This window comes from Mugil cephalus, chromosome 14 (genome assembly GCF_022458985.1).
Source record: "Mugil cephalus isolate CIBA_MC_2020 chromosome 14, CIBA_Mcephalus_1.1, whole genome shotgun sequence".
NCBI classification, from domain to species: domain Eukaryota; kingdom Metazoa; phylum Chordata; class Actinopteri; order Mugiliformes; family Mugilidae; genus Mugil; species Mugil cephalus.
In genome coordinates, this window is record NC_061783.1 from 8394048 (window position 1) to 8421911 (window position 27864).

Sequence of the window (27864 nt, forward strand, 5' to 3'; positions counted from 1 at the left end):
ACTCTGCTGTGAACGACTCCTTGCAGCTCTTCTTATCGGAATGCTAAGTGACCACGCAATAGCCCCGTAACATGTGCACGTATGATTAAAGCTGACTGCGGAGCGCGCTGCACGTGCTCCCCGACACACGACGACTAAACGTATAGAAATCAGGCTCAGATCCTCGTCTGCCGAAGCTCTTTTAGGGCATTCGCTTTGTAGTGACATTTTGCAGGGTAACCGAACACAGGTGACACACACACACACACACACACACACACACACACACAATGCGGTTGTGTGCGCGCCTGACACGTACGAGAGAGGTATAGCTCGGGGTGGTCAATAAGTCACGCATTAATTAGCCAAATCGAGCAATATTTGTGTGTCTGCGCGCAAATGAGACGGGAAGAGACGGAGACCGAGCGGCGCGCGGCGCGTGCCAGGAAAAGAAGGAAATATGCTGGGCCAGTAATGAGCTTGGCTCTGAAATATTCATGTAATTAACAAAGCTGTGATTATGGCTGCAAATGAAAAGCAATTAGAAGAAGTCACATTAACATTAACAAATAAGATGGTGGAGAGCCAGGCCGGTCCGCGTGCAAAGTTTCAATTAGTCAACAACAACATCAATCTGGGGTTTACTGGTGCCTGACGGGGCGAACGCGCGCCTATAGGTAAAGGCTTACATACTGTAAGTCTCCTAATCTAACACACATCCAGTCAGGGCCCCCCGAATCCCCTGTTTCCATGGCAACTGATTTCAATCACATAATTTGGGGGAGCAAACTGTGAAATGGATGTGAGGGGGATGAGATGTTTGATCCTCTCCGCTCCGCTCGAGCGTTTCACGCGATTTTTTTTTCTTCTTCGTGCATCTGAAAAGTGTGTCGGTTAATTCTACGGCTGCGCGCGCGCACACACACACACACACGCGCGCGCGCGCGCTGCGTCAGTATCTCTCTATCTGCGACTGTACAACAATCTATACGCTCTCCCTCCTCCGTATCGGCTAAGGGCATCAGTGACTTGGCAGATTAGACCGGTGGGATCGATATCGAGTGAAACGAGCGGACTGTGCGCGCGCGGGGATGACGCGGGGAGCTGCAATTTCTAGGGCTATCTCGAAGCATCTTGCCGGTGTTGTGCAGATGTTATCATACGCTTTGATTATCCTCTAACATCCCCGGTGCCTGTTGCATCAGGTTGTAGTACATTGAGGGAACAGCATAATGGAGCGGCTGAATGGGAAACAGGCGAACGGCATTAAAGGAGGAAGGCTGCCAATGAGCGTGCGTGTCGCATCTAGCTTTGTCTGAAGTGCATGAATAAAATCACATAATGAATGTCTTTTGGAAAATTGAGCAGAAAATAACAGCATACATCGGGGAGGGGGACAATTTGATATAAATAATATAAATATAAATGAGAACGAGATTGTTGAGCAGAACACAACCAACAATTTCTGCGCGGCAACATAATAAGCTGTTACATTTTCATGTAAAATAAGCCTGCCTCGTTGCTCTCTATCACCAATGCATGTCACACAACAGTGGTTCAATTAGCGCCCAATTCATGAGAGCGTCCCCATTTGCTATGCTGGAAATCCTCTGGCACACGGGGAGCGTTCAGTAAGAGAAACAGCAGAAACTACATGTGGAGTGAATTCCGCTGTGATGCAGGGTAGCTTGGTATTAAATGAAGCAGCTATTAAAAATCCCGCAAAATACAAAACGAACCGGAGGATAATGATCGACTGACAGGCGATTTCTGGAAAAATCCAGTACTAGTGGATTAATGTGTCGCCGGACCAAACGAATGAGGGCATGGATGTGGGTGTAGCCTGCAAGGAGAAATGTAAGAAAAAAAAATACAAATACATAAATCATGATGACGAATTCTAAAATAAATTCATTAGTCATTAGTGAAAGCCTGTCTGCAACATCCATCCTCGCATGGTGACCATATGGTGACGGCGTTTGAAAAGACGCCGGCGTCTTATGTGAAACCTGTAGCAGCTGCGCGATCACATGTGCAGACATGTGCAGCGATAACAACCTATTACTATCAAAATCTTTTTTTTCTTTTATTAGAGAGACCGACTGAATGGAATTCAAATAAGCCAGTTAACATAAACGCTCAACAAGTGTTAGTGGAGACGCTTGAAGAGAGAGACACACAATACTCGAATGAATCGCAGAAACACGCAAGCTAGCTTAACAAGATTTCCCGAGAGAGTAGGGCCGTATCGGTGTGTGATGAATCTAATGCTGAATGCTGTGGTGTCTGGGAACACGATGTTGTTAGTGGGAGTCTATGGGTGGAGGAGGGGTCTCTGTGGATCATCCCACAGATACTTGAAGCTCCCACTAATTCCACTAATGCTCGGTACAAACATTTCCCAGCAGAACAGATGGTCAGTATCACTTACTTCACATGTAGTGGTTTTAATCTTATGGCGGATCAGTGTATACTTGCATAAGTATATTAAAAACTGGTAAAATATCCCTTTAGTGTACATTTACACAGATAAAAATCTCCTCATCAAGTACAGAAATCATGCCATGGATTCTGACTGAATATTTGGAACAACTTACATCAATTAGTTTACAGCCTATTTTCTCTTATTACACAGGAATAAAATGTAATATTTCTGCTAATTCACTCTTTTTAACTTCTCTTCTCGAGCTGAACCCAGGCACTGCCTTTATTGGGTGTGAAAGCAGCTTCTGGTCTCTAGTAGAGAGCAAACATAGCCGCAATAATGTCGGATCTGCAAAAATCTGGCAGCGCAAACTCCTCGGCTCAAACAGCCAGAGTTTGGGGATGACAACTGTAATTACAGAGAAGAACGAGTTTTATTAGTGAAGATACGGGCTCCGTGTGTGCAGCCTGGTGTGAGCTGAGATATGGGAGTCGACGGCACAGAGGAGATGCGGCGGACTAGTGCGGTTAGTTGGACGTCGTGGCTGCGAGCGGTCCCGGATTTCAAAGACACGGATTCCGTTGTTTGCCGTGTCACTTCCTGGTGACCGGGCATTAAGACGACTAAAAGGGAACTTAGGAACAGTGTAATAAGAGGAACGCTGCGCTGTTAAGTGCGTAATAGTGCGCTCAAGTGTGCGTGCTCACCCCAGCCGAGGCACAGGAAACGCTTGCGAATGAGTCGGGACCTCATTTTGCCGATGACGGCCAGGTAGGACTGCCACGCCTCAGTCAGCACCCAGCAGAAGGACGCCAAGAAGAAGAAATGCAGGAAGGCGGCAGTCACAGTACAGAGGCCCTAGCGGAGAGAAAGAGCGAGGGATTCAAATTTTTATGATGTGTCACCTCTTAGGGAAAAAAGATCCACAAAATACAGAAAGGATGAAGAGCATATTATAGTGAGTTCAACAGAAATGTGCTATTTCTGTGTGTGCATCACAGTGCTTTACCTTGCTGAGAGTTTGTGATTGTCCGACCAGAATCAATAAATTGGAGGCCAGGATGGAGAGGCAAAAATTGACCAAGATGATCGACCTCTCCGATCGGATATACCTAAAGAGCAGATGAAGAGGGAGGGAAAGAAAGAGAAGACATGTGAGATAATTATTAACGACACACCGATGGAGCGAACAGAGGCTTTTTGCGCACTGCATAGCCATTAGCTTTGCCATCTGTCATGTGTGGTTTAAAAAAAAAAAAAAAAAAAAAAAAACTAAATCGCCACCCCATGCTGCCGCTGAGCCATTTGCTCCTTATTAGATCTCAGTGAAGTCTTGGCGCGGCGGAGGCCACGCACGAAAAACACACTTTAAAAGGACGCATCAGCGGGCGCCTCGACAGTGAGGAGATGACCACCGTGTCCTCAGAGGGGACGAGACGAGTGTACTCCGGAGCGCGTGTTCTCACCTCCAGAAGGCAGCGTAGATTAACAGCAGGATGAGCAGAGCGGTGCAGGAGACCCCGCACCCCACCATGAGGGGCACAGAGGGCATGCTGGTGGGACCCATGTCCTGAAACAGCGGAGAGAGAAAAATTGATTTAATTACATTAGCAGCAGCATGTCTTACAAACTTAATGTATGTTTTGATTTTATAAAGATTGCTAGGTAGCTAGATACATAGCTAGCTAGCTAGATGTATTTAAATGCATTCGTGTTTTCCCTCGGTTGTAATCCCTTTGGTAGCCCTTGCTAATTACATGCAACTACCTTTAATTAAATTTACAAGAGTCTATTACCACTGATGGAGCTGGATAATGACACATAATTACGCAACTCTGAAGGCTGCCTTTTGTTACGAGCACTGTAGCCATCTCGACGGCCGCGCCGTCGCCACTGCTACGCTGCCACCTACAGACCCGGACCGTACGGTTCTAACCGTAGCAGCGACTCATTCGCAGTGACTGACACGTGACGACCTGAGACAACCAACCAGCACGACGGAGGCTTAAGAAAAGGACCTACACTCATCGGGGAAAAGGCACTAGACCATGGCGCATAATTAAGCAATTTAGGTCGTGATGTACGGGGCACCTCTGCTCCCGAGGTACGCCTTTGAAAAGATGAGGACCGGGCAAATGAAGCCGCATGCGAAGCGCGCACCCCCGCTGGGTCCCAAATGGGCTTGATGTTTGGCCTGCTTTTAAATCCTCAATCACACAATTTACCTCCCACGGCGGCCAGCCTTCCCTTTCATCCCAGAGATTTATCACCGTGCGCAACACACAAACCGCACAAGGTGTCTTTTGCTGCAAATAAAGCACATAGCCGCGCACAAAGACACGTTCGGGAAGACGGACAGTGAGTAACCGAAAGTAAGTGTTTAATGCGCCCGAGCGTGTGGGAGTGCGCGCATTTGTGTCTATTCAAGCCGAGCCGAATGCGCCGGATTGGAAGCGAGAAGGACGACTCTCTATTCCCTCTGGAAGGGAATAAAGAGCGTGGTGTGAAAAGAACGAGTAGGAAAGAAATTCAGAGAAAGAAACGCGAGTAGGAAGAGTTAAGGACACGTAAGCAAAAGCAAAGAGTGGGCGGGAGAAGACACAGATATGGGAGAAAGTCAAAGCTTCCATTTTAGTGGTTTTTCCCTGGCCCATCAAAGGAAGCCAATTTCTCTAGAGGAAAGTGGAATAGGTTGGAATATCAATGCGGCGCGCGCGCACGCACGCACACACACAAACACGGTGGGAGGAGAGTGGAGGTGAAACATAATCACAACCGCCTCGTAAGAATGGAGAGAGACACATAAAAGAGACAGAGGGCACGCGACAAGCATCTGCTTCAGGAGAAGAAGAGAAAGGCCTAGAAGGAGAGCAAAAGACATCACCGAGACTCGCTGCGTTTGATATTGCGCAGAAGGGAAAGGGGAAAGGACACACAGGCATTTGTGTTCTTGAGGTCTGAAGGATCAAACACAGAGTAATGCACGAAGACTGACAGGGCGCACACACGCCCGCTTACGTAAGCCCATTGAATTTCCCCACTCCCCACTCGAAACGCGAAGGAATAAATCTCTCGCTCGGAGTGCACTCAACGCGAGGGCCGCAAATTATCCCTCAACTCCTCATTGTGTCGGTTTATCTAATGACGTTTCCTTAATTGCTCGTGTGTCTGTGATGAGATTATGCGTCTCGTTTCCCCGCGCCGCGGAGCAGAGGAGGAAAAAATGAAAAGAGGAAACACCCACGCGAGCGCGCAAAAAAAAAGCGAACCCGGCAGGCCCGAGGCTACCGTGTCACCCGAACGCCCTGCCCCAAATAGATGTAGTGATATTGTGTTGCGGTTGGGGGGGAGGCATGTGCCAATGTGTGCACACAGAGAGAGAGAGAGAGATTGCAGATTAGAAAGAGTGTGCTGAGGCTCTGCTGTATATGGCCAGGCTCCCCTGGGCAGCTTGGCTACCATGTGATGGAGAAGATAGCTATTTTCAGCTCAGGAAGTTTAACCTACTTATCTCCTCTCACTGACACTCCTCCTCCATCCACTCCTACCTATCTAGCAACTCCCCGCACCCCCCATCCTCCCTCTCCCCTCCTCTGTGTCTCCCATTCTTCCCCACCTCCTCTCTCACTTGCCACTTCTTTTCCATTAATTCCTCCACACCTACTTCCTACATCTTCTATTTCAAGGGAAAACGCGGCTCCCGAAAGTGCTGAGGTTACACAACCCTGCGCTCGTCGGTTAAATAACGCACCCTCCGCATAAGGGCGACTAGAGATCTAGCATTAAAAGCTATCCTTAACGGTCTCGGTTTAGCGCGTGTGCCTAATTTACCCGTTAGCCGCAACAGGACGGTTGCGTGATACCGCTAATGACGACAATCGCGGTATTAAAAAATTAGATTTCAATATCGCGTTTAAGCGTAAAGTTAAAGACGCATTTCGTGGATTTTGCCTTTTTTTTGTCCACGGCAATCGTGAAGTGAAAATCTGATCTTGTGACAGCCCTAAACGGCAACATATAAAATATAAAATATACCACCAGCCTGGCTGGAAGATGGGTGGCAGGTTGCTAGCTCTCTGCGTAGGCGTCACCCGCCCGCCTTAGCGCCACTCCAGTGCCACCTCTTTGCCAATTTCTTAATTAGCCGGGTGTCGCCCTGCCAAGATGCCAAGAGGCTGAGCTTTGAAAGTGAGCACTATGAGTGGCATCGCACAAGGTACACCCATCTCTTTGTTCTATGATCTTTGGTTAAAGCTATACAGTGGTACCGTGGTTGGTAAAAAAATAAAAAAAACACTTAGTCGAGCGAGGGAAGGGTTTTACGATACAGATGACATTACAGATTCATTGAGGCTCTTTACAGTATGGGTCCTAAGCCACTGCTGAAACGGTCCGTTTTAGAGTCCACGTTCGGGGCGGACATATCTGGTTACGTTAAGAGTGTGGAGGTGAAGAGACTTGAGAGAACCATAGCTGAGGGGTAGGGTAAGTTTCAATGAGGAAAAAAAAAAAAAACAGCAGCAAGGTTTTTTTTAACACCGGGGTCAAACCTCTAACAGGTGATGGACTGAACCAACCACTGTTGGAAGCGTTCATCTTTCTGAGAGATGGAACCATTAGAGAGGACTTCATGGATGTAGCCTGTGATGCTGGAAACATGACCATAAATGAACTGAAGGTGAAAACAATTCACCTAATATTTTAGTAATTCTGAAAAAGAGAGTCTGGGACTCTGAATACTCAATACGTGAGCATTTGTCAGCATTCATCAGCACTCACGGTTTAGCATTGTTTGCAGTGTATCTCATACTCCTACGTAGGCTGGGAAAATGCTATGTCCCCTGTGAAATGCTCAAGGCTGCCATATGTTCCTTTTTTTAAGTCCCCACACGGGTAAATACGCACAAACACACCAGTACAACACAAGCAAATTTCCAAACCCTGCATCTCGCTAATGTAGCAGCCCTGCTATTCGGTGGACCGCTTCGCCGCAACAGCACTGAGGTAAATACTGCCTGCGACAACCTTCTGCCGAATCCGTTGAGCGGAAAACCTTGAGGGTTCGACTTGACGGGCTCTGATCTCAGTGGCCTCAAGACATGCCGTAAGTCCCCTTCAGCTCGTGAGAACCTGCGGGGCCGACACAATGACATGAAAAGTGTTGCCTTGGTATCACTCGCTGGCCTTATCCTTACATGCATGCCTTTGAAGGTCTGCGCCGCTTGTCGACACAAAACGTAGTCAAACTTAAAGCCAGTGGCACAAGCGTACGTTTTTTTCTCCAGGGCACAGATCATAGACAAACTATAGCGAGCTGTGTTGGTTCTCAAATGAGGCTATTGTAATTAGGGTTTTATAATGTTATTCCTCATGAGACATGGTACAAAATACAAACACATGCCACACATCTTTGACCGCGCCACAAAGGCCGCTACATTCCCAATAAGACTTTCTGCTATGTTTTAAATAACTAATTACCAAGCAGGCATGTCCTCACATAGCCCTCGCTCTGCTTTTGTGGCCCTTCTTCAACCGAAGCAACGCAGCCAAATCATTCTACCCTTTTACTCGTCATTCCCCGTGTCATCCTCTCCTCTCAGCTAACCTTCAATTAAAGCGGCGAGGTATTCAAAGGTTCTAATGAAATTCCGCGCAAAGTCGCGCGTTTTGCCGACCCTCTTCCTTTAATTACAGTTGACACGTGCAAGATATTTGCATACTGTAACCTTGCAGTTAATCCCGGGCCTGTTTTTCTCTCTAAACACTGTCTACAGTTAAATTATAATAGGTGAAAGGATGACCTGCCATCTCGCTGCGCCTCAGTCATCCCCATCATCTTTCTTCGGTGAAATCAAGCACCCACGGCAGCAGCAGCCATAAATAGTCTAAATAACAGACCCAGCTTTGAAATATTTCCATTCAGAAATAGGTGCCGTGAGCACTAATGATAGCTGAGGAAACAGACCCGATTCATCTCAAGTAGAGGCAATCATTTCATGGGAACGACTGGGCCGAAAGCAGTTAGCGTGGCAGGTAAGAGAAACGGTGAGAAAGCCTTTACAGGAGGAAGGCTTCACTTCAGATATTGTTCTTTGTAGAAAATGACTTTGATACAGTAATGGGCTTATAAATAAGTTACAAAAAAAAGGTAAAAGTCCTTTCCCTTTCTCCAAGTCCCTGCGCATTCATCCGCGCGCACTGAATCAATGTCTCGGAAGCCGTTTGAACTCGTGACCTTTTCCCCTCGCATTTCTGGTCACCTGCTTAGGCAAGCACGAGCCATGAATTCCACCGGAGCTGTGACGGGCACTTCGGAAGCTGTAATTAATTTTCACGACGCCGCGGCTCGGACGGCGGGCGTTTATGTGCTGACCAAACGAAAGCAGAGAGGTGCGAGGCGCTTCGTTGACTCGAGGCGCAAAATGTTAAACCGACTGTTAGAAAGCCAATACACCTCCTTCAACTCCAAATCCCATGATCCCCGCGAGAGCTGCGGAGTCCAGACATATCCGTGGGGTCCGTATTCCCAATGCAGTCATTTTGAGAATTAAGTGGCCCCGGTCTATTGTGATTCTTTGCGGCCTCGCTCGATCAGATCCGCCGTCTCACTCCCTCTCTCTCTCTCTCATCTGTTCCTCTGAAGTAAAAACCCTCTGTCTTCTGTGCGATAGCGAAGGCCTCTCTGTACCACAGAGCGGAATACGCACACATGCACACACGTAAATCTCGGGGGCTATAGAAAGTAAACAGGATTAGCCGGCTATCCCTCGCTCCACTGTAAACGGCCTGTAATGGCACCGCTGCCTCTAAATCCCTCCATCTCTTCCCCCCCTTTTCTATTAAACATGGAGGTTAATCCTCAGCCCCCCTTGTCCCTAGCGCCGTGGCCCGGGATAAGCTGTCAGAGCCGGGCTGCTGATACTCAGCTCTGCTGCCGCCGCCGCCGCCGCCACACAGCCTGGACACAGCACACAAGCGTGGATTTACCGTGTGCGCGGACTTATGTCCGTGCGCGTGTGTTAAAGTGTTTTTAAGTGCACCCATCCGCAACAATGTCAGCGGCTGTCTGTGTTTGCATGTCTGGATGTGGATTTTTCTTTTTCCTTTTTTGCCCCTCCATCCACATTTCTACAATCCAATCCCCGTCGGAGTAAAAAGCTAACTCTGGAGCACCCTGAGGCATCAAAGTGCACTCAGCGCCGGCGACAAGCGCTCCCGACTGAGAGAGCCATTGACACAAAAACACTGACCCATACCTTCTGGTGCTCTGAACTGGGTCTAATGGTGGAAACTGGGTGCGGGATGATGAACCGCTAATGACTAGCACGCTCTTCACAGATGTCACAAACGGCAAAAAAAAAAAAAAAAAAAGTCAATGGGTTTTCCCTTCTAGCCCTCTTTCGCTCAACGCGGCCGACCTGCTTGACGCGCGCCGAGGGAAAAGTCAATACTGCTGAGCTGGATGAGGGGCGGCGTGAACCTAGAAACAGCAGCCGGAGTGACCCGTTCAGCTTATAGGTCACAGCCATCGTGTTTTTCCATATTATGAGAATTAATGCTTCCACCGAGTTCTGTAATAGGCTCCAGGTCCCTGTGAAGTAATACCAGCTTTGAGGGACAACCTAATGAATAACTGCAGTTACTCACCTGAAGGCCACCACCTTATTTTGATCCTCTTTTCACTTAATAAAAAGGATGGGGGAAGGCAAGGGGCAGGACAGAAGGGAATAAGGGTTTGATATTATTTGACTGTCTGCTAGTTTTAGAACAGGAAGGCAATTTAAAACCTACGGGTACACATCGGGGTCATCTGTGTGAATGTGGCGTATCCATGTTTGGGGGGGATTAAATGACATGATCCTTCCTAGCAAAAGTATAAGACAGCTGTCAAACTGTGTGGCAAGCAGAAGCACAAGGTAATAATGGTTACTTTCACAGTAAAATGCTTGAATACGGTTTGTAACCAGACAGAGTCTCAAACTGCTATTTCTTTAACCTTCCAGTAAAGAACAATTTAAGTATTTCCAAAGCAATCACTGACCGGAATAGAGCGAATGTTTGAGATGAAAACAGGCACGGGGCTCGTGTGTCTGGTCTCAATCATCGCATATAATCACAGCAGAGTTTCAAAGTTGAATGACATGCTCCTGCCCCCCTCGGATACCTTGATTGTCTCAACAGACAAAGGCAAGAGACTCACAGCTGGATCGTTGTCGTGATTCGGATTGACCTGAAAGTGTATTGATTGAATCATCAGTGAACGATGAAGGAAATTGCAACACTTAGATTAAAAAGTTGTAGTTGCATGTCTATTGGAGTATGCGTTAACAGTGGGTTGCTTTTGGGGAAAACAACAGTTTGGTGTCAATGGGTTTTTCCACATATGTTGTAATTACTAATAACTTTGTCTAGGAGTTTATAGTAGAGACTGGCCGATATATTGGGCCAATATTTCTGTTTTTTACCGGTATGGCCCAAAATGCGGGTGTGTTTGCCTTTATATATATTTTTTTCTTTTCTCCCTGCAAGGTTTACAGACAGGCGCATCCACAGGCAGCCCCGTGCTGCTGTAGACGCTGAGGACCCATACAGCCCATACATTGCCCCTCCTCCGCTAGCAGAGCGCATGCAGCTGGAAGATGGAAAATGCTTCAATGAGTTCAAATTTTTTTTATGTTTTTGGTTAAATTGAGACTCATAACATTTGTTATCATTGTGTTGTTTTTGTCATGTAAATGGAGGGAGAATAAGCAGCATGGGCACCAAATCTCAGCTCAGAAAAGGTGGCAACATGTATTGGCCGTAAAAATCCATATCAGTCGATCTCTGGTTTATAGTAACTACTCAGGGGAATCAGAAGCAATATCTAAGTATGACATTACATCCAATTTTCACTCACTTTCAACTGTTCCGTGGGCAAATGTCTGATTATTTAGACTTCTGGAGTAGGCAGCGGCTATTCAATTACAGGTGACAGGTTACCAGGTCAAGACTTCCTGTTCCGTACCTTCCCATAGGCATATACTGTTCACAATTAAATTGAAAGCATGGTTGGGCAGAAATAAATTACTGTTAAATCTGAACAAAACAAGAATACTACTTTTGGTAATCACAGAACTAACTTAGAAAGTATTGAAAGAGAAATTCAATAAAAAATATTTTTTTGGGGTGATAATAGATGACAAAATCAGCTGGAAATCACAAATTAAACGCGTAAAAAACAAAGTTTCAAGATGTATCGCAGCATTAAATAAAGCAAAACAGGCGCTGGATCATAAATCGCTCCGCATACTGCATTGTTCATTAGTTCTTCCATATCTCACTTACTGTGCAGAAGTCTGGGGCAACAATTACAAAAGTACGAAACATTCACTAGTTATTTTATGAAAGAAAAGAATACGGATTATTCATGGGGCAGGATATCGAGAACTCGTTGCTCTTACAGTCAAGACTTATTAAATTCATCCTATTCAAAGCAAAAAAACAAAACAAAACAATCTCTTACCAGAAAACATTTGAAAATGATTTACTGAAAGGGAAGGGGGTTATAATTTAAGGGGTAAAGTAAATCACAGAACACTTAGGGCCAATAACGGAGACTTTCTGTATTTCAATTTGTGAAGTGAAACTACGGAACAACAAAACATTATTACATTTCATTTTGTGTTACTTATGTTTATTCGTGTATGATTATTTTGTTCGGTTTTTACAGGTTCAAAATAAAATAACAACCCAACGAGCAAGTTTGAGTTGAGAGATGGTGTGAGACTGAACAGTTTAGTCCAGTTTGACGGCAAACACAGCTTCGTTTGAGCTGTTTGATTCACTGCTGACTAGGTATGGAAGTGCTTTTGCCCTCCTTGTCTGTTACCAGCACAAAACCAAATAAAATGTAAACGTGAACACTAGTCAGAGTACAAATGGGCCACTAAGCTCCGAGCACCAAAATAAGTCTCTTCCCATGTCTATAAAATCTGAATATATCTCTGCAGATATGCCTTAATAGATATTAGGCCTCTTCCAACTATTGAGCGAAATGGTGAGTCTGATGATTTAGCTGATAAACACTTCAATTTGTTCATCAGGTAGTAGATAGCTCTGCCATTTGCAGCAATTACAGGACAGTTCAATGCGTTTCCGCGGAAAATGGCTGCCTGCTGTGGCCGCCGACGGTAAAGCTGTCAATGCGCTTCAAAGAACAAAAGCGCAGACTCACATCTCCTCGGCGAGATGTATGGAGGCAACGTTTTACGCCGTAATGGTTACTCAGGGATAGATTTCTGCATCAGCTCACAGCTCTTTATCTCAGCCCTACAGGTTGTTAATGCATTACAACTAAGCGCAGACAACAGCCACTTTCCATCTCCGTCTCTCTCCCACCTCTCCGCCAGCTGAGGCCCGAACGCCTTTTCTGTGCGGTTGAACACTTCCTCCCCCAAAATCCACCATTCCTCGCCATCACTTTTCATTTCTGTGACACATTGAGTTTCCCCTCCAGCGCTTAATGGGAATCTGCTTTGCCGGCTCCATTTTCGAAACTCGGCGTTAAGACAGAGAGAATCGCCCATAAAATCCTATAGAATTTTAACACGTGACGACGGGCCTCGCGCGCCGGGACTCCGAGATTACTCGACGCGTCCGCCGTTCTCGCGGTCGCTTCCGTGCGAGCGGGCGCGACGAGTTAACAGGCGAAGCTAAGGGGAGCGTTTCGTTAGCGCGGCAGTCACAGAGCCGAGGACAACAGCCTGAACGCGTTAACAAGGCGCAGAAGGTGTCGAAGGAAGTGAAGAAAGTAAGCTGTCAAGGAGGCCGAGAGGGAAAACTCATAAGAGGAATCAATGGGAAACACGGCGGGGAAGAATGACGGGAACGTAAATAACAAACCGGGTGAGGTGCGCGTGGAAGGGAGGTGCGAAATAAATGGGGTCGCGGCGCGGGGTGTCGACTCTGCCGCCGAACTGTTGGACGGACACGGCGGCTCTGACGGGGAAGCCGAACAAAGAGCTGTTAGGTATTTGGACGGCCATTAGCGCAATACAGGAGAACGGGTCAATGCATCAGAGCAGGCATTACCCTTAACAGCTAAAAAGCCTTCTTTAATCACGTCAAGCTCACACTGCGAGCCGCGCGAGCTATTTATAGAAGCGCAGGTTATGCGCTGCAGGCAAAAATCGCACAGACACAATAAAAAAATCTCCCTCTTTCTCTCGACGCCTCTTCTCTCCCGCACATCACAACACGGGAGCAGCTCGCCGGAACAGCCTGACCTTTGTCGCGTGTTTTTTTGTGTCGAAAAAATGTTAAAAAAATTAAAAATAATAATAAAAAAAAAGTTGAATAATGCGCAGAATAACAGCCAATTAACAAATAATTGAACGAGCGAAGACACGGTGATTCATCCGGTGCTGCAACGCGGCTCAAAACTGACGGGCCGCATCCGCTCATTTGCGAGAAAAGACGTCGGTTGTGAAGTGAGCAAACTCCACCGGTCACCCGTCCACATCTCTCCATGAAGACGACAAATGACAGCCTTAAGAGTTTTTTTTTTTTGCTGTGCAATCTATCTGACAGGGACGCCCGCCAGATTCACAGCAGGAAAACCCAGCAGCTCACTGACCTGGCAACCCGGTAGTTGTTGACTCGCCCCCCCAGTCCCACAGAGTACATCGGGCTACGCAACGGTGACTCACCGGGTCTTTAGCTTGCTGCGCTAGCACGGCGTAGGTGGATATCCTGCTGCACAGGCATTTGGTGTGGACAGTGGTTGACGCGAGAGTTTGGCAGCCTTCCGTGCCCCAGTTTTCTGCGCCCGCTTCCCTGGAGGTGGAGAGAAAGGGGGATGGAGGGGGGGTGGGTGGCACAGGGGACATGAACAGTGACCGTGAGAGAAAATACAAAAAGACAAAAAAAGGACAAAATCACATGACTGCACATGTCTATGTTTTGAAAGGGGGAGGGAAACAAAGGGGATAGAAAGTTTCACAGGATTCCTCGCCCACTCGACCTGTAGGTTTAACATTCGGGGATCAGCACTCACACGCGCTGACAGCCTCTTTCACTCGGCCCGCACTAGAAAACCAGTGTGACCCCCCCCCCCCCCTCCTCCTCCGCTTGTTCGTCTCCGTGTTTAGCACCTTAAACACTTTCTTTCTTTCTTTCACATCTTTGTCCATTCTTTCCTTTCTGTCTGCCCCATCTCCTTTTACTCAAAAGAACACCCTAATAGTCCCGAGGCCTTGAGGAAAAAATGAAAAGGGCTGCATCAGCTAACGGTAAGAGGGGGGGAAAAAAAGAAGAGTGGTTTAAATGGTGGATGGAGGTTATTCAGCACTAAATGGTCAATTGCTTTGACATTCAACAAGTTACTGGGGGAAGCGAGTGCCAGGATCTCATACAATAGAACCTTGTACACTTTATTACACCGCATCGTTCCGCTCTTCCCTTTATTTGCCCCCTCCCTCCATTTCACTTCCCGCTAAATGCTCCCTATAGAGGGCCGAGAGGAGAGGGTCGATCAATAAGATTCTAACTGAACTAATTACCCCGGCAGTACGCACTCCACATTAACCTCATGTTTAACCCCAGACACACTTTTATTCTAGTCACAAGAGACAGGTGGAAGCATAATGGAAGACATACGAGCAGCCACTGAGACGTTCTGATGGGGTCAAGGAGGTCGGCTTCATGACTGGTGGCAAAAGAGGCTGCAGGAAATATTTAATTGACTGCTGACCCTTGGCCTCGCACAATGCTTCTGGGCCCCCCCCCCCCCCCATTTCTTTCTTCTTTCTCTGTTCACTTTTTCCGACATCTGAAACAGATCTGGGGCTCGTTCCATCGTTAATGGGATCAGGCCACGCCCCGACGAAGCAGATTAGAAGAGTATGAGAATGAAAAAAAAAAGAGATTTGACACTGGATTCAATTTAATGTTCCTTGTTTAACTGTAAGAACTATGAAAAGAAATGTAAATCTAAATGCTTGGCAGAAGAACAGAGACTGAAAGTACTGAAACAGAGCGAGCACAAAGGCAACGTTGGCAAGGAAACAGGGAGAAACCTTGATCACACCAGGTAGAAGTAGACCGATCAGCCACAACATTAAAACCAATGACAGGACACGTGAATAATATTCACCATCTTGTGACAATATGATGTTCTGCTGGGAAATTTGGGATTTTTCATGTGAATGTTACTTGTAGCACCCACCTACACCAGACCAGACACCCCCACCCCACAGCAATGACACGTCTTGATGGCAGCAGCCATCTCCAGCAGGATGTAGCTTGACACAGGTACACAAACGCTTCAGGAACAACTCGACAAAAAAACAAAAAACATGAAGAACAGAGCAAGGTGTTGATCCGGCCTCCAAATTCACTAGATCCCAAACTCATCTAGAATCTGTGGGACGCACTGGAACAAGCCTGATCCTCAGAGACCCCCACTAACAACATTCTTCTGCCAGACACCGCAGGACACACTCAGACATCACAACTGTTTTAGAGGAACATGGGAGACCTACGCAATCTTACGACGGTGGTTCATAAGGAGAGGATTAAGAGCTGATCTCACAAATATCGTTTAAAAGGTTTTTGTGGGGGGAGAAATCTGAGTCGTATCACTGACGCTGCATTACTGCAATAGGTACCGCAATTAAGGGTCACCTTACGGTTCTTACTAGAAATGCTCAATAACAGCAGAAATCTTTGATTTAAGGTCATAAAAAAGCAACTAGTCCCTCCGTGAATCTGTGCGAAAGAAAACACCGCATACTCTGCATCTTCACAATTGCTGGGCACCAATAAAGAAACTCATTTACGTTGCGAACAGACAGTCACGAAGATTACAAGCGGAAACCAAAAAAATAATAATTTGCTAATAAGGCTTTAAATAAACCAAACGCAGACTGCGTTTGTTCACTTCCCTCTTTCTTCCACAAACATTGGCGGAAAAGATGAAGCGCAATCACACTGTGGATGTGTTACAGTGTTCTTTCATTACTAATGCTTTAGTGGAGAACTTAATTACCTCATCCCGAGCTCACAGCAATGAGTACCCTCTGCAGCGAACGGAGAGAAAATTTAATAAAGTGTTGCCTGTGTAAAGGCTTCGCCGTATTAGTATTTGCATAAGACTTTCAATCTTCAAATCACTCAATGCGCTGAAAAACACGGACTTAGACCGGCAAAACTGTACATCCGAGCACCACTTAAATCTCGAGAGGAGGATCCGACGACGGTTTCACTTTATGAAAAATAACAAGGCGGCTCTCGGTTCTTGTTGTATTTACGGCGTCCTTAGGAGCATTTTGGAATTTTACCCTGCCTTCGGAGAAATAACGAGAAGATAGTTTTAAAGGAGGGGATTTTAAGATACCCCTCTTCTACACTGTGCATTAACCATTTTATTTATTTATAAGAAAAATATGGAAAACCGAACTCACGCCGCCTTATTGAAGGATTGCTTATTTTTCCCAGCTGAGATACAGTAAGAATATAAGTTTTGGTCTGATCTAACAAGTAGAAATATCTGATATTAGGATATTTTTCCGACAAATCCCATGCACTCAATATTTAAAAGTGCGAGGACGTGTTTTCCTGGCTTATATAAATGTTCCTAATCTTTTTGTTATGAATCTCCTGCTTTGTGGTACACACTGTTTGCATATGTGCTCAAGTCTTCCCTTCATATTATATTAGAACATTTATAAAATCAAAGTAAATTCAAAGTTTTGAAAATACAACTTAATATCCAATCGTGCGTCAAGAAACAAATCACCTGAGCTGTTTCTGAACGTCGATTAAAAAGCCGACATTTGCCGACAAGAACGTGCTAAAACAAATAAATAATTCTGCCCTGACGGGCCAATCCAGCACAACGAGAGCGACTCCGAAAGACAGGAACGCGTCGGGTTCATCCTCAAACGTATATCGGATGGTGGCGCGATGCACACACGCAGTCAGAAAGATATGGTATGCACTAACACACGCGCACACACACGCATGCACATGCTCAATTCATAATGTCGCTAATGAGACGTGAGCACGATTCCCTGATGATCCACATCTGCACGGTGACACTTCTAAGGCTGAGGATCGGAGAATGAGTCACGGCGGCGAAGCTCGGAGACAGTTTGACAGGTAGCACATGGAGCGCGGGTTGCGTGTGTTTGTGTCACAGAGATGTATGGTAAGAAAAAAAAAACGTGTGCACTTGTGTCATGTTTTATGAGGAAATTCTCCAAAGTGTGTACATTTTACGAAGTATTTTCAAGTCCTTGCGTTACATCTCTTGATACGGGGGGAAAAAACAAAACAAAAAAAAAACATATGTTCCAGAGTTTTTTTTTTCTTTCAAAGCTATATGTATCCATGACGCTGCCACGAGATGCCAAGCAAAGCGCATTTGTTGCTCTTTGTTAAACTGACAGAGCGGCTGTACATACCAGCGAAAGCGTGTGTGCTTGATCTGACTACACGCAACGAAGACTCAAACATATATAGTTTCCTGCGCCAACCTGCCCACAAACACAAATTTGGCGCAATGAGAAGCCGTCCACACGCACAAACACACACTATCTCTGACCTATTTTTTCTGTTTGTTTTTTGTCGGCTGAATTTTCAATTAACTGACCGCTGACCCGCTAAATCTGATTCCTGGTTTTCAGGCATTTAAGCAGAAAGCTAGCTTTTTGTTTATTTATTTATTTAATTTTTTTTTCGTCTGTGTTGGCTGATCTTTGTCACTGCAGAATCCGAAAATAGCCACGGATACACTGTGCTGCTGCCGCGACTCCCTTGTGGGCTCACATAGTAGTAGATTATCAGCCGGGCCTTGCTGGCGAGGGAGGATTAAAAGGACACAGCTTTTGTTTTACTTTTGAATGAACCGCGCGCTGCTGTCGACTCTTCTTATCGTGGAAAACAGGTACCAGATGTACAAACAGGTGTACCTGTCAGTATAGTCGCCTCACAGGCCATGAATCCCACGTGTATACTGCAATGATACCCACCGGGTACTATGCGAAAATAACACAAAGACGAGTATATACTGTATATACGTCATCTGGTTTACGCTAATCGTTTGTTCACGAAGAAAAAGTTCTATTTAATGGGCGGCTTCATTTCATCAGGCACAGTTTACTCTGATTAGCCTGAGTCCACACCTAACATATATGCTCTACAAGATGAAGCGACCGCAGACAAGCATAAGTCTCCGGCGGCGAGGTGCTTTGAGATAAATGCTATCATCAGTGTGCTAAGAGGCAGTCTGTTAGTATGCAGTATTTACAGAGTTCATCATATTTAGCTTGCAAGCAATTTGAAATCCATCTACGACAGACAGTTTTTCCAGGTGTTCGGTGTTAATTCAGTTTGGTAATTCAATGTTGTCGTTGAAGACAAAACATGTAAACATCAACCGATGACTGAGCTGAGTTGTCTGCACAATATATATATATGGAACCCACGACGATGACACGGCTGGCTACGGATAAACAAAGATTTAAAAGTGCCTTCATTTTCCTCACTCTCCTCTTCTTCCTCAGCCGTCATGCTGGCTAACATCACTAGTGAACTGTCACCAATTAATGTGAGGGTAGCTGACGGCCCGCTGTGGCTTCACCTAATTGGCCGAACGGTCTGAATGCATGACCCATGTGTCCGGCGCTCGTGACAGGACAGTGTTTGCATGCTAACTGTGAATGCAAGGCATCGCCAACCCACAGTCAAGCGGGAAAAATGCAGTCTTCCACTGATGGGCAGAAACTGAACCAAGTTTTTAGATGTCCAACTTTCATATAAGATCGTACAGAAACATTATTAAGGCAAGGACAGGGCGTCGTCCTTGGTTCAATTACGGTAAAAGCAAATTTGGACTTAATTGTCAGCTTCCCATCTCATTTTTTCTTTGTCAAGACAAGACAAAACGCTAGGTTTTAAGGGAATAAACGTAGTGAGAATCGCTGAATCCAAACCTTATTTTCTAATTGTTTCATGGCAGTTACGCCCTGAAGCAGAAATAAACTCGCCCACGTCTTCAACACAGTGAATCAAAATGCCAGATTCTGTGTCAATGCATCTAACAATCGGCCTCAGGCATACCACATGTCCTTATTGTGCATGTTCAGATCAGGATAATACAATGCACTGGTGTACCCTTCTGAGTTACTGAAGTGTTTCAATAGTAAAAGTCAAAAAAAATGTCGACCTGCTGGTAGGACTAGATAAACCGGCAGAAGGATTCATAAATGTTCCGCAACAACAGCGTGAAAGCTTCAGCCATCAGCGGTATGATAAAACACGTACAGTACATTTACAGCAGGAAATTAGCTTCCTAATTGCAAGCAGAAAGCTGTTGTGAAGAGAAATGGAAAAGCAGTTCCTCAAAAACATGTGTAAATTGACCTTTTATGTCTGCAGAGAGTAAATTGGCACCAACTCTTGAATGAAAGGCCAGTGCTGTGAACGCCAATTGCGTCCCGTTAAGAAGCAAAAAGAAAAAAAAAAAAAAGGTTAAACATGATTTGAATTCCCAAAACTGAAGGGATTGATGTAGGGATTTCAGCTGGAAGTAAAGTCACAGATAAAGCCTCTCTCTTATCCGCCACGCGCACATACGCGCAAGTAGTGATGTGCTGCCAGCGACTGTCATGCAAAGCAACCTTTCACAGGATTTTTTTTTTTTTTCTCATGTGAAGGGGTAACGACTTCCCATGGAAATGTTGGCTTTTTGAGATATTTGGACACGCAAACATTGGTTCCTCACTCAAACGGTGCCAACAAAACAGAAAAAGAGTATACTGAAACAAATGCCATTTCAAAAAAATAAAAAAGTAAGTACAGGTCTAAATGTATCACAGCTTTAAATTTAGGATTAGATGTCCCAGATCAGGAGCCAATAATTACAACCTCATTAGGGAGTGACAGGCGGATCGGGTGCTATTTAAACCTCTGATTTGATGTTCATGGCAACTCCAGGGCCTTTGTTGATTACAGCAAATCCAAAGTTTGGACATTAATTTGCTGGTAATGTGATCCTGGCATATTACTACGTTAATAGTAGACATGATCAGAAGAAGAACCTCACAACCACGGGGGAAATTATAAGGCTTGCTAGTTGGAAATTGTTGCTTTTCTGCCTTGGGGACTGGTCACCTTGCAGCATTTGACAGAAATATGAATACTGCCTCATGTCAAAGAGTGCTTGAACATTATGCAAGGCTCTCTCAAAGTTGAAGCTGAACTGGCAATGGAAAATTGGATGAATAATATTCCTAACCCTTATCCTAAACATAAGAGATGGAATCCCATTTTAAATTTAAAATGGGAGCCACATGAAAGGAAAAAGAGAGTCAAACATCGACGCCTGATGCCAGAATGGTCAGATACGAAATGCAATACAAACCCCTGATGCCAAAGTTGTACTTAAACTTTCTACAGAAGAACATCATATCTGTCTTATATCAGGCACTGAACCACAGGGGCTCAAATGTTGGCGTGTCCAAAAAAAAAAAAAAAAAAAAAAACGTTTCGCCACTCATCCGAGTAGCTTTTTCGGTTCTGAGAGACTAGTAGGAAGTTGAGGTCTTAAACTCGGTGGGTAAAACCCATCAGGGGGTTCGTGTGCCTCGGCTACTTACACTACGAATGGTGCTCTAATGAAGCCATTGTCAGTGGGAGCCTCCAGTCTCAAAGCGTGAATGGTGTTTAAACTTCTTGGGGAAAGAAGTCAAGACTGTACTGTAAATTGATGCCAGATTAAATCTCAGTCCACCTGTTTAGAGAAGGTTTTTCCACTTTGACATAGGCGGCTTCCTTTCCTCCTCTCTCAAACCATCTGTCCTCTCTGGCCAGGGCTTTGACGTTGCTTTCTTCAAAGGAGTGTTCCTTGTCAAGTGGAGTTGGACCGCTGACTCGTTCCCGGATGAGCTGGCTCTCCTCTGGTGAGCCTTATGTTTATGGATGGGTTGTTTGGTTTCCCCAATGTACAAGTCTGTGCATTCCTCACTGCACTGAACAGCATGTGCTACATTATTGTTTTTACCTGGGTATTTTGTCTCTCAGAACCGAAGTAGGTGCTTGGATGAGTGGCGAAACATCTTCAAGAAATCCAGTCCATTTGCCTTCATTCAACACATTTGGATTACCACGACCTGGATGACTGAGAACCTTCACAGACCTTTGTAGCATTCTGTGCTATCCAGTTTGTACTACAGTCAGCACTTAGCAGTCAGATCGGTTTAACACGAGAGAATGTTGTTCTGCAAAGTTGTTATTGATTTAATACGGATTAACACCATCAGCTAATTTTAGCTGTTGGCAAACACTGTCAAAACTGATTAATGAGATGTCGCCACAAAATCCAATATATTCCAACCAGTTTTACTTGACTTTAGTAAATTACATGCTCACTCCTCTGCTCCCCATGGCTCACTTCTAGCAAAACGTGTTATCCGATACGAGAAAAATATTTGCCTTCGCGCCATCAGTGGTCAGACACGCATGCCAGCTCAGATATTACACGAGAGGAAAATATAGACGGGACGGAAGGGCAAAGACAAACAGCAATAAAGTACGAAGAGACAAAGGGAAAGCGCCGAGGGATGAGAAACGAATTTCACACTTCAGTAGCATGTAAATCACGGGAAGTTTTGTTCTCATTACAAAAAGAATGCTTTCATGTCAAATTACTACACCGTCTTTAGAAGACAGCAGGGCTAAGTTTAAAATTCAGTGCATGATGGTGTGAAGTCAATGAGCAAATTGGCACAGATACTTTATAATGCTCTGAGAGTTGGTGATGCACAGTGGAAAGAGAGAGCTAATGAGTCATAGACAGAATTAATAGGAGGAAGGATCGTCTGTTGTGGCACCAAAGGATTTTAAGGAATATGGAGGTAAACTGATTCATTCGGAAATACCAATATATTAACTTCATCACCACCCTAAACTTTAGTCGGCAGCAAAGATCCTTCGAGCCAATCAAAATCATTCACAGGTTTTCATGCAGTGATGGATACACACCATCTGAGCACCACTGAGCTGAATTAGTTTACAACAAAACGGCTTTGATTGGTTGCATAACTATCCAATTTCTTGCAGAGATATTTTTCCTTCATTGTATCGAGTGAAACACATCCCCATATTGGAATCCAAATGGTGTTTTACTTGATTCTTATTCAGCAAGGAATTGAGTCTGGCTATACCATTCTGTATAAATGAGGCAATAAATACAAATGGAAAAATACTGAACCAACACATACTGAAGCATCATGATGTAATATGCAATACTTTAAGGTATTAGTGATGAAGTCACAGAGTTTTTTTTTTTCCCCCCTCAATTAAGTGGCCTGATAAAACCTCTGCATTGTGCTGACATGTGGAGGCCTTTGGGGTAGGAAATCCTACACCTTTTTATTCTTATTAACAATCAGGTGACTGCATCCAGCAGCCTGACTGAAAAGACCACCAGAACTGTTCTATTATCTTGGGAAAATACTACTTCATTCAAAACTAGCTATTGTTATCTGCATTATGTTGTATGTCCCTTTACAATTTAGATATTGCTGTGTGTCATACCTTTATTCTACCTTTATTTGTATGAATTCTATCTATACCTGTAGCAGTTTCATTTTATTCTATATGCAACGTATGCCGAAGTGCTGAAATGTCAAGAACTGCGTTCTTTCTAGTTTAAAATTATCTGCCTGAGAACACAAGGGCCTGGACATCCAGCTGTCTGTAACCATGTCAAATGGGCTTTAATTGGTCAAGGAATCTCCAAATGTCACCCTTTGTTCCCACGGAATTTCCAATTCAGCCGGAAAGTTTAATCCGCTATTTTGATTTGTTTTATTTTCAAGACCAGTGTGTAAGTTATTTTTGGCATCTGTAGGTGAAATTGCAATCGCAACCAACTGAATACCCTTTGGTATGCTCAACCTTTTAAGCATAGCAGATTTAAGCATATCTTTTTATGGTGGCGAGGAAAAAGACACAAAGGCGGTCTTTAGAGTAGGTGTTTGGTCTTTGGTGCGGTACCCATTCCCTACATAGATACCATAAGAAAGGAAAAAAAGAATATTTAACATTAAGTAAATGATATAAAGAATATTATATTCAATTTCCACTGTTAGATCTCCATAAATGGCAGAGGTTGGAGCTTTAAGACCAAAGGTAAATCTTTTCTTATTATTACAGTTGAGTCTTCTACAAACTTCTAAGTTGCAAGACCATTATTTGATTGTACCAAAATCGTAGTTTTTCACATTTAAAGAACGAGAACCGATGTAATTTTTTCCCCCAGTCTTTTCAAAAGAATTCTATCTGTCTAGTTACTTCTACTTCTACTACGTAATCATACATGTATCATGCCTGGAGTTAAATCTCAGTCAGGATTGAAGTCGCTGAAAGAAACAGGCTGGTGGGCCATTTTTCTTGAAGACATTGCAGTATGTCTCAACGGAGCCAGATTGCATATTCAACGGAGGCAGTACATGTTGGCCTTCGACTCTCAATACAGCTGGGGAGCACTGAAGCAAATCTTCACATGACACAAATCAACTCTTTACCCAGCCCTCCACGTCACCTATTATGCAGGGCTGCCCGGCACACATTCATAGTACAGTAACTGCCACAATGCAGGGTCCCCGTTTGTGTTCCTGTGCATTTGTGCGTATGTGTGTCGGCATGCATAAATGTATTTGACCCAGATATTAACATGGTTACTAAGCCCCCCCCGTCCCCGACACTCCCAGATGTAAAGATGGATCTTGTACACAGAAGAACATGCCACGAGATTATGTGAAGCTTTTTGCCATGTTTACGTCCAAGGCCGCACAGCATATGTCTCTAAATGTTATTTCCTGCGCGGCAAGTCGAACATGAAATATTTATCGCTGCGAGTCTCACGAGTTATGGAATAATTCAGAGAAAATAATATGAATCTGACATCTGCTCTGACGCATATATCACTTCTGCGGTTGGATTAGTCACAAGGCCGGAGATTTGAATACCGAGAAATATTTCTATAAAATGTGAAAAAAAAAAAAAAAAAAATCAGTTTGCAACGTCTTTATTCAACTTTATAGAATTTTAACTGAAACTTTGAACAGGAACAAAAGTACTGCCCTTGGTTTCTTTCCCCCCCCCCCCCTTCTTGTCTTTGTCGTGGTTCATGTCATGTGAGGGCGCCGCAATAGTGACCTTCCTTTCCCGGTTCCTTCTTGATTCTCGTGTGAGGTGGATGCAATGTCAGTGACCTCCACTACCCCCGTCAGCTCTCTGGCACAGTCCTGAGCTAATTTATAAGCCTCTTTCCCGGGATTATCTTTCTTCCTGGTGTGTAAGCTAATGAGCGAACAGCAAACGCAGAGATACAGGTTTCGGTTACAGCCATAAATGGGTCTGTCACTCTTCCGGTCTGCAGGAAGGGCATGCTGCATAGCTGCGAAGATAGCGGCTGCTGCAGAAACTCCACTCTTGATACAACCAATTAAAATAAAATCATCCAGGTGGAAGTAGAAGGTTTCTCTAAAAGCTGGACATGCTCTTATCAACTTGCCAGGGGGTTAAGGGGGGCCCATAACGCCAAATACTAACATAGTGCCCTCCCAGCCTACTTCCAGCAGGACAAGACTAAAGAGGATAAAGTACGAGTCAACAAGATAAACATAATACTCCATGTGACATAGGCCAACATATACTATCCCTACAAAAGCATGCACAATTGTCAAGAGCTCTGGAGATAGCAGCCACAAGATTACCTTCATTTTTAAGCGGTGTAGATATTACTTACCTTGTGGATCTTAAGCTCAACAAGTCCGGCGGTGATGAGGCGACGTATCCCAGCTGTCAGGAAAGAGTGCGCGTCCCTGTCTTTTTTCCCCCACTACTCCTAATCTAAACCTCACATACTAATCACTACAAATGCCTAAAGCCATCTTCATCTAGGACGATGTTCAGTGGAAACTACATCAGTCCTAAAGGTTATCCCTGTCTGCACAGCGTAATGAACCGATCCATTCCGGCAACACTGGTCACATGACGGCGCGATCGATAGCAACCTCTGAATAAACAATTCAATCCGGCGCTACATAACTTTTTAACCCGCATGAAACAGTGCAACTTCACAAGCAAACCTCGCGAACGAGCCACCCACTTGTATCTTCGAGGTCCGGGAGCAGAAAGGAACCATAGCTAAAGCGTGTGCACATAGCTTGTTAGGATTTATCTCAACACATACATATATATATATATATAAAAAAAATAAATAAAAGCTACTTAGAGGCATCAAAAGTAACCCGACTGTCCTGAACGAGCCCACAGTGCTTTATGCGCTGAGAGCTGAAGCGGCCACGCTAACGCGCTCTCCGAGGACCGCCGCGATAGCCGGGGAAATGAGCTGAGAGCCACGTCTGTAACGCCCGGCGGAGACAGAGCCCACATAAGCCCCACCGGCTGACTCCCTCTCTACGCGCTGACTCGCTGTTTGACACAGTCTTGATCCCTTCTGCTCTGTCAGATGGAAAAGTGGAGCAAGCCGTATCAACCGCCCCACCTCCCCCCATCGCCTCCTCCTGGTGACTGCACTCTTTAAGTGTGTTAGTGTGTGCGTGTGTTTAGCGGTGAACACGGGGAAAGGAAATATGCACATGGGAAAATATCTGAAACTGACTTTGTATATGAAAGATAATGAATGCGTTCGGCGTGTTTCATATTGGCAGTTTTGAAGCCTGTCAAATTAAAGCCGCTGCTCGGATCAAAACTAACAAAACTGCCTTGAACCAAACGATGAAACAAAGCGGAGTAATGCAGATCTCTTGTATAAAGCGGTCCTGATTGTCACCGAATTATCTGCTACATGTTGTAAAATGTTGGGTTATTACCTTGTGTAAACAAAGAAACAGGGGAAGGGTTGTTTTGAGCCTTCATGCGTTAACTGCTAATTTGTCACCTCCCCAGGGATAACGCTGTCTACCGTACCAATTTCATCCCACCGTTGCTATATATCCAATGGATTTTCTGTGCCTACTCATCCTGTTATGCTCACAGCAGGGTGTAGCCTCTCCCAGAATGCAGTGGGCTAGAGCTGCGTCACACAAGCTATGGATAGTGTCTGTGACAAAACCTTCCTAGCACACGTGCAAACAAAACAGTTATAAATGATTAAGAGGCCCTCGTAGCTTTGGGGTGACTATATTAGCTACCCAGGGTACATCCACACTAAAAATTTCATAACTTCCACAATGTTTATGAATAATGTCCACACTTCCACTCTTGCAGAACGCTACGTCAAAGACTTGAAAACACTCACGCAATGCCTTGTAGTCGCCTTTATGCTCTTCATGCATGTCCTTGTGATTCAACCATTTTTTTTGACATACTCAAAGGCATGACATTTGACTATCACTGGTTAATTCATAGGTGTTGCTGACTCTGCTGTCAGCCGTTGGGCAGTCAAATTCATTTTTTTTTTTTTAGCAAGTGACGACCACTTGTGTGTGGGAGCTGAGTGATAGTTCAAGCGATTAGAGGCAAGTGCTCTTTTTATTGACTTTGTTAGCCTTCATGCTCATCTGGACAGAACACTCCATTTATAAAACATCTGTGGACCTCCTCAGTCATCCGGGTCATGGAATATCTAAAATCAAAGGGCCTCGTTTTCCTGGAGACAGTTCACAACTGATCCAAGGCGCTTCTTCAGTTAATACAAGCTGAAAAATATCATCTGAACGGTGCGCCACCCACAGATGAGATGAATAGGAACCCCAACCAGTGATTAAGAACTGAAAAGGCCACTTGAATGGGGGCTGACTCATATTCAGGAGGACTAAAAGCAGTCCAGAAGCCTTTGTTTTAGCTGTTTTGGTCTCAGATAAACTATCTGAAGGAATAGTGTGGACATAGCCTGAGTCACTGCACCACACTATCTAAAGCATACTGTAAATAATTGTGTATATGTATTCATGGTTTGCCAACGCAACTTAAAGTTTACAGCACACGAATATAACCAAAAGAACATGTTTTATATTAAAGCTATTAACTAGAAAATGAAAAAGAAACTGTGACCAATAGGAGCTTTTAGAGTTTCATATCGTGAGCCTAGTAGCATTATTGTATAAGTGATATCTGAACAAGAAAAAAAAAAAGCAAGCCCATTGGTATTGTTATTGATTTTGTAACAGTAAGTCAAACTCTGACTTAGGCAATTATGCTTTTAGGCTAACGATATAGTTTTTTTGCAATGCTAAGATCATACAATTCAATTTACTCTGAAAGTCTTATATTCAAGAGTGACACTGCATTGTATTTATGCATCAATTCTTTGTTCTTGTTTTTCTTTTTTCTTTTTTTTTGAGGAGAACTGGAGATGGTGCTTGAGAAACCGTAACGGTGTCACACAGTGCCATGCCTTTTTGTGAAATAAACGCGATTACATTTTCGGCCAGATTCGAGCT

At 44.7% G+C, this 27864-nt stretch overlaps 1 protein-coding gene across 20 annotated transcripts in view; it reads right to left on the reverse strand.

Annotated features, from left to right (window-relative positions):
- The window catches only part of adgrb2 (adhesion G protein-coupled receptor B2), a 219120-nt gene that overhangs the window by 43853 nt on the left and 147403 nt on the right, over nucleotides 1–27864 (reverse strand). For all 20 annotated transcript variants that reach the window (XM_047605271.1, XM_047605269.1, XM_047605270.1 and 17 more), the window contains 4 exons: nucleotides 14095–14221; nucleotides 3871–3974; nucleotides 3414–3516; nucleotides 3112–3262 (listed from right to left, as the gene is read on the reverse strand). In XM_047605271.1, coding sequence (XP_047461227.1) covers nucleotides 3112–3262; nucleotides 3414–3516; nucleotides 3871–3974; nucleotides 14095–14221 — 485 coding nt within the window. The remainder of the gene's footprint in view (nucleotides 1–3111; nucleotides 3263–3413; nucleotides 3517–3870; nucleotides 3975–14094; nucleotides 14222–27864) is intronic.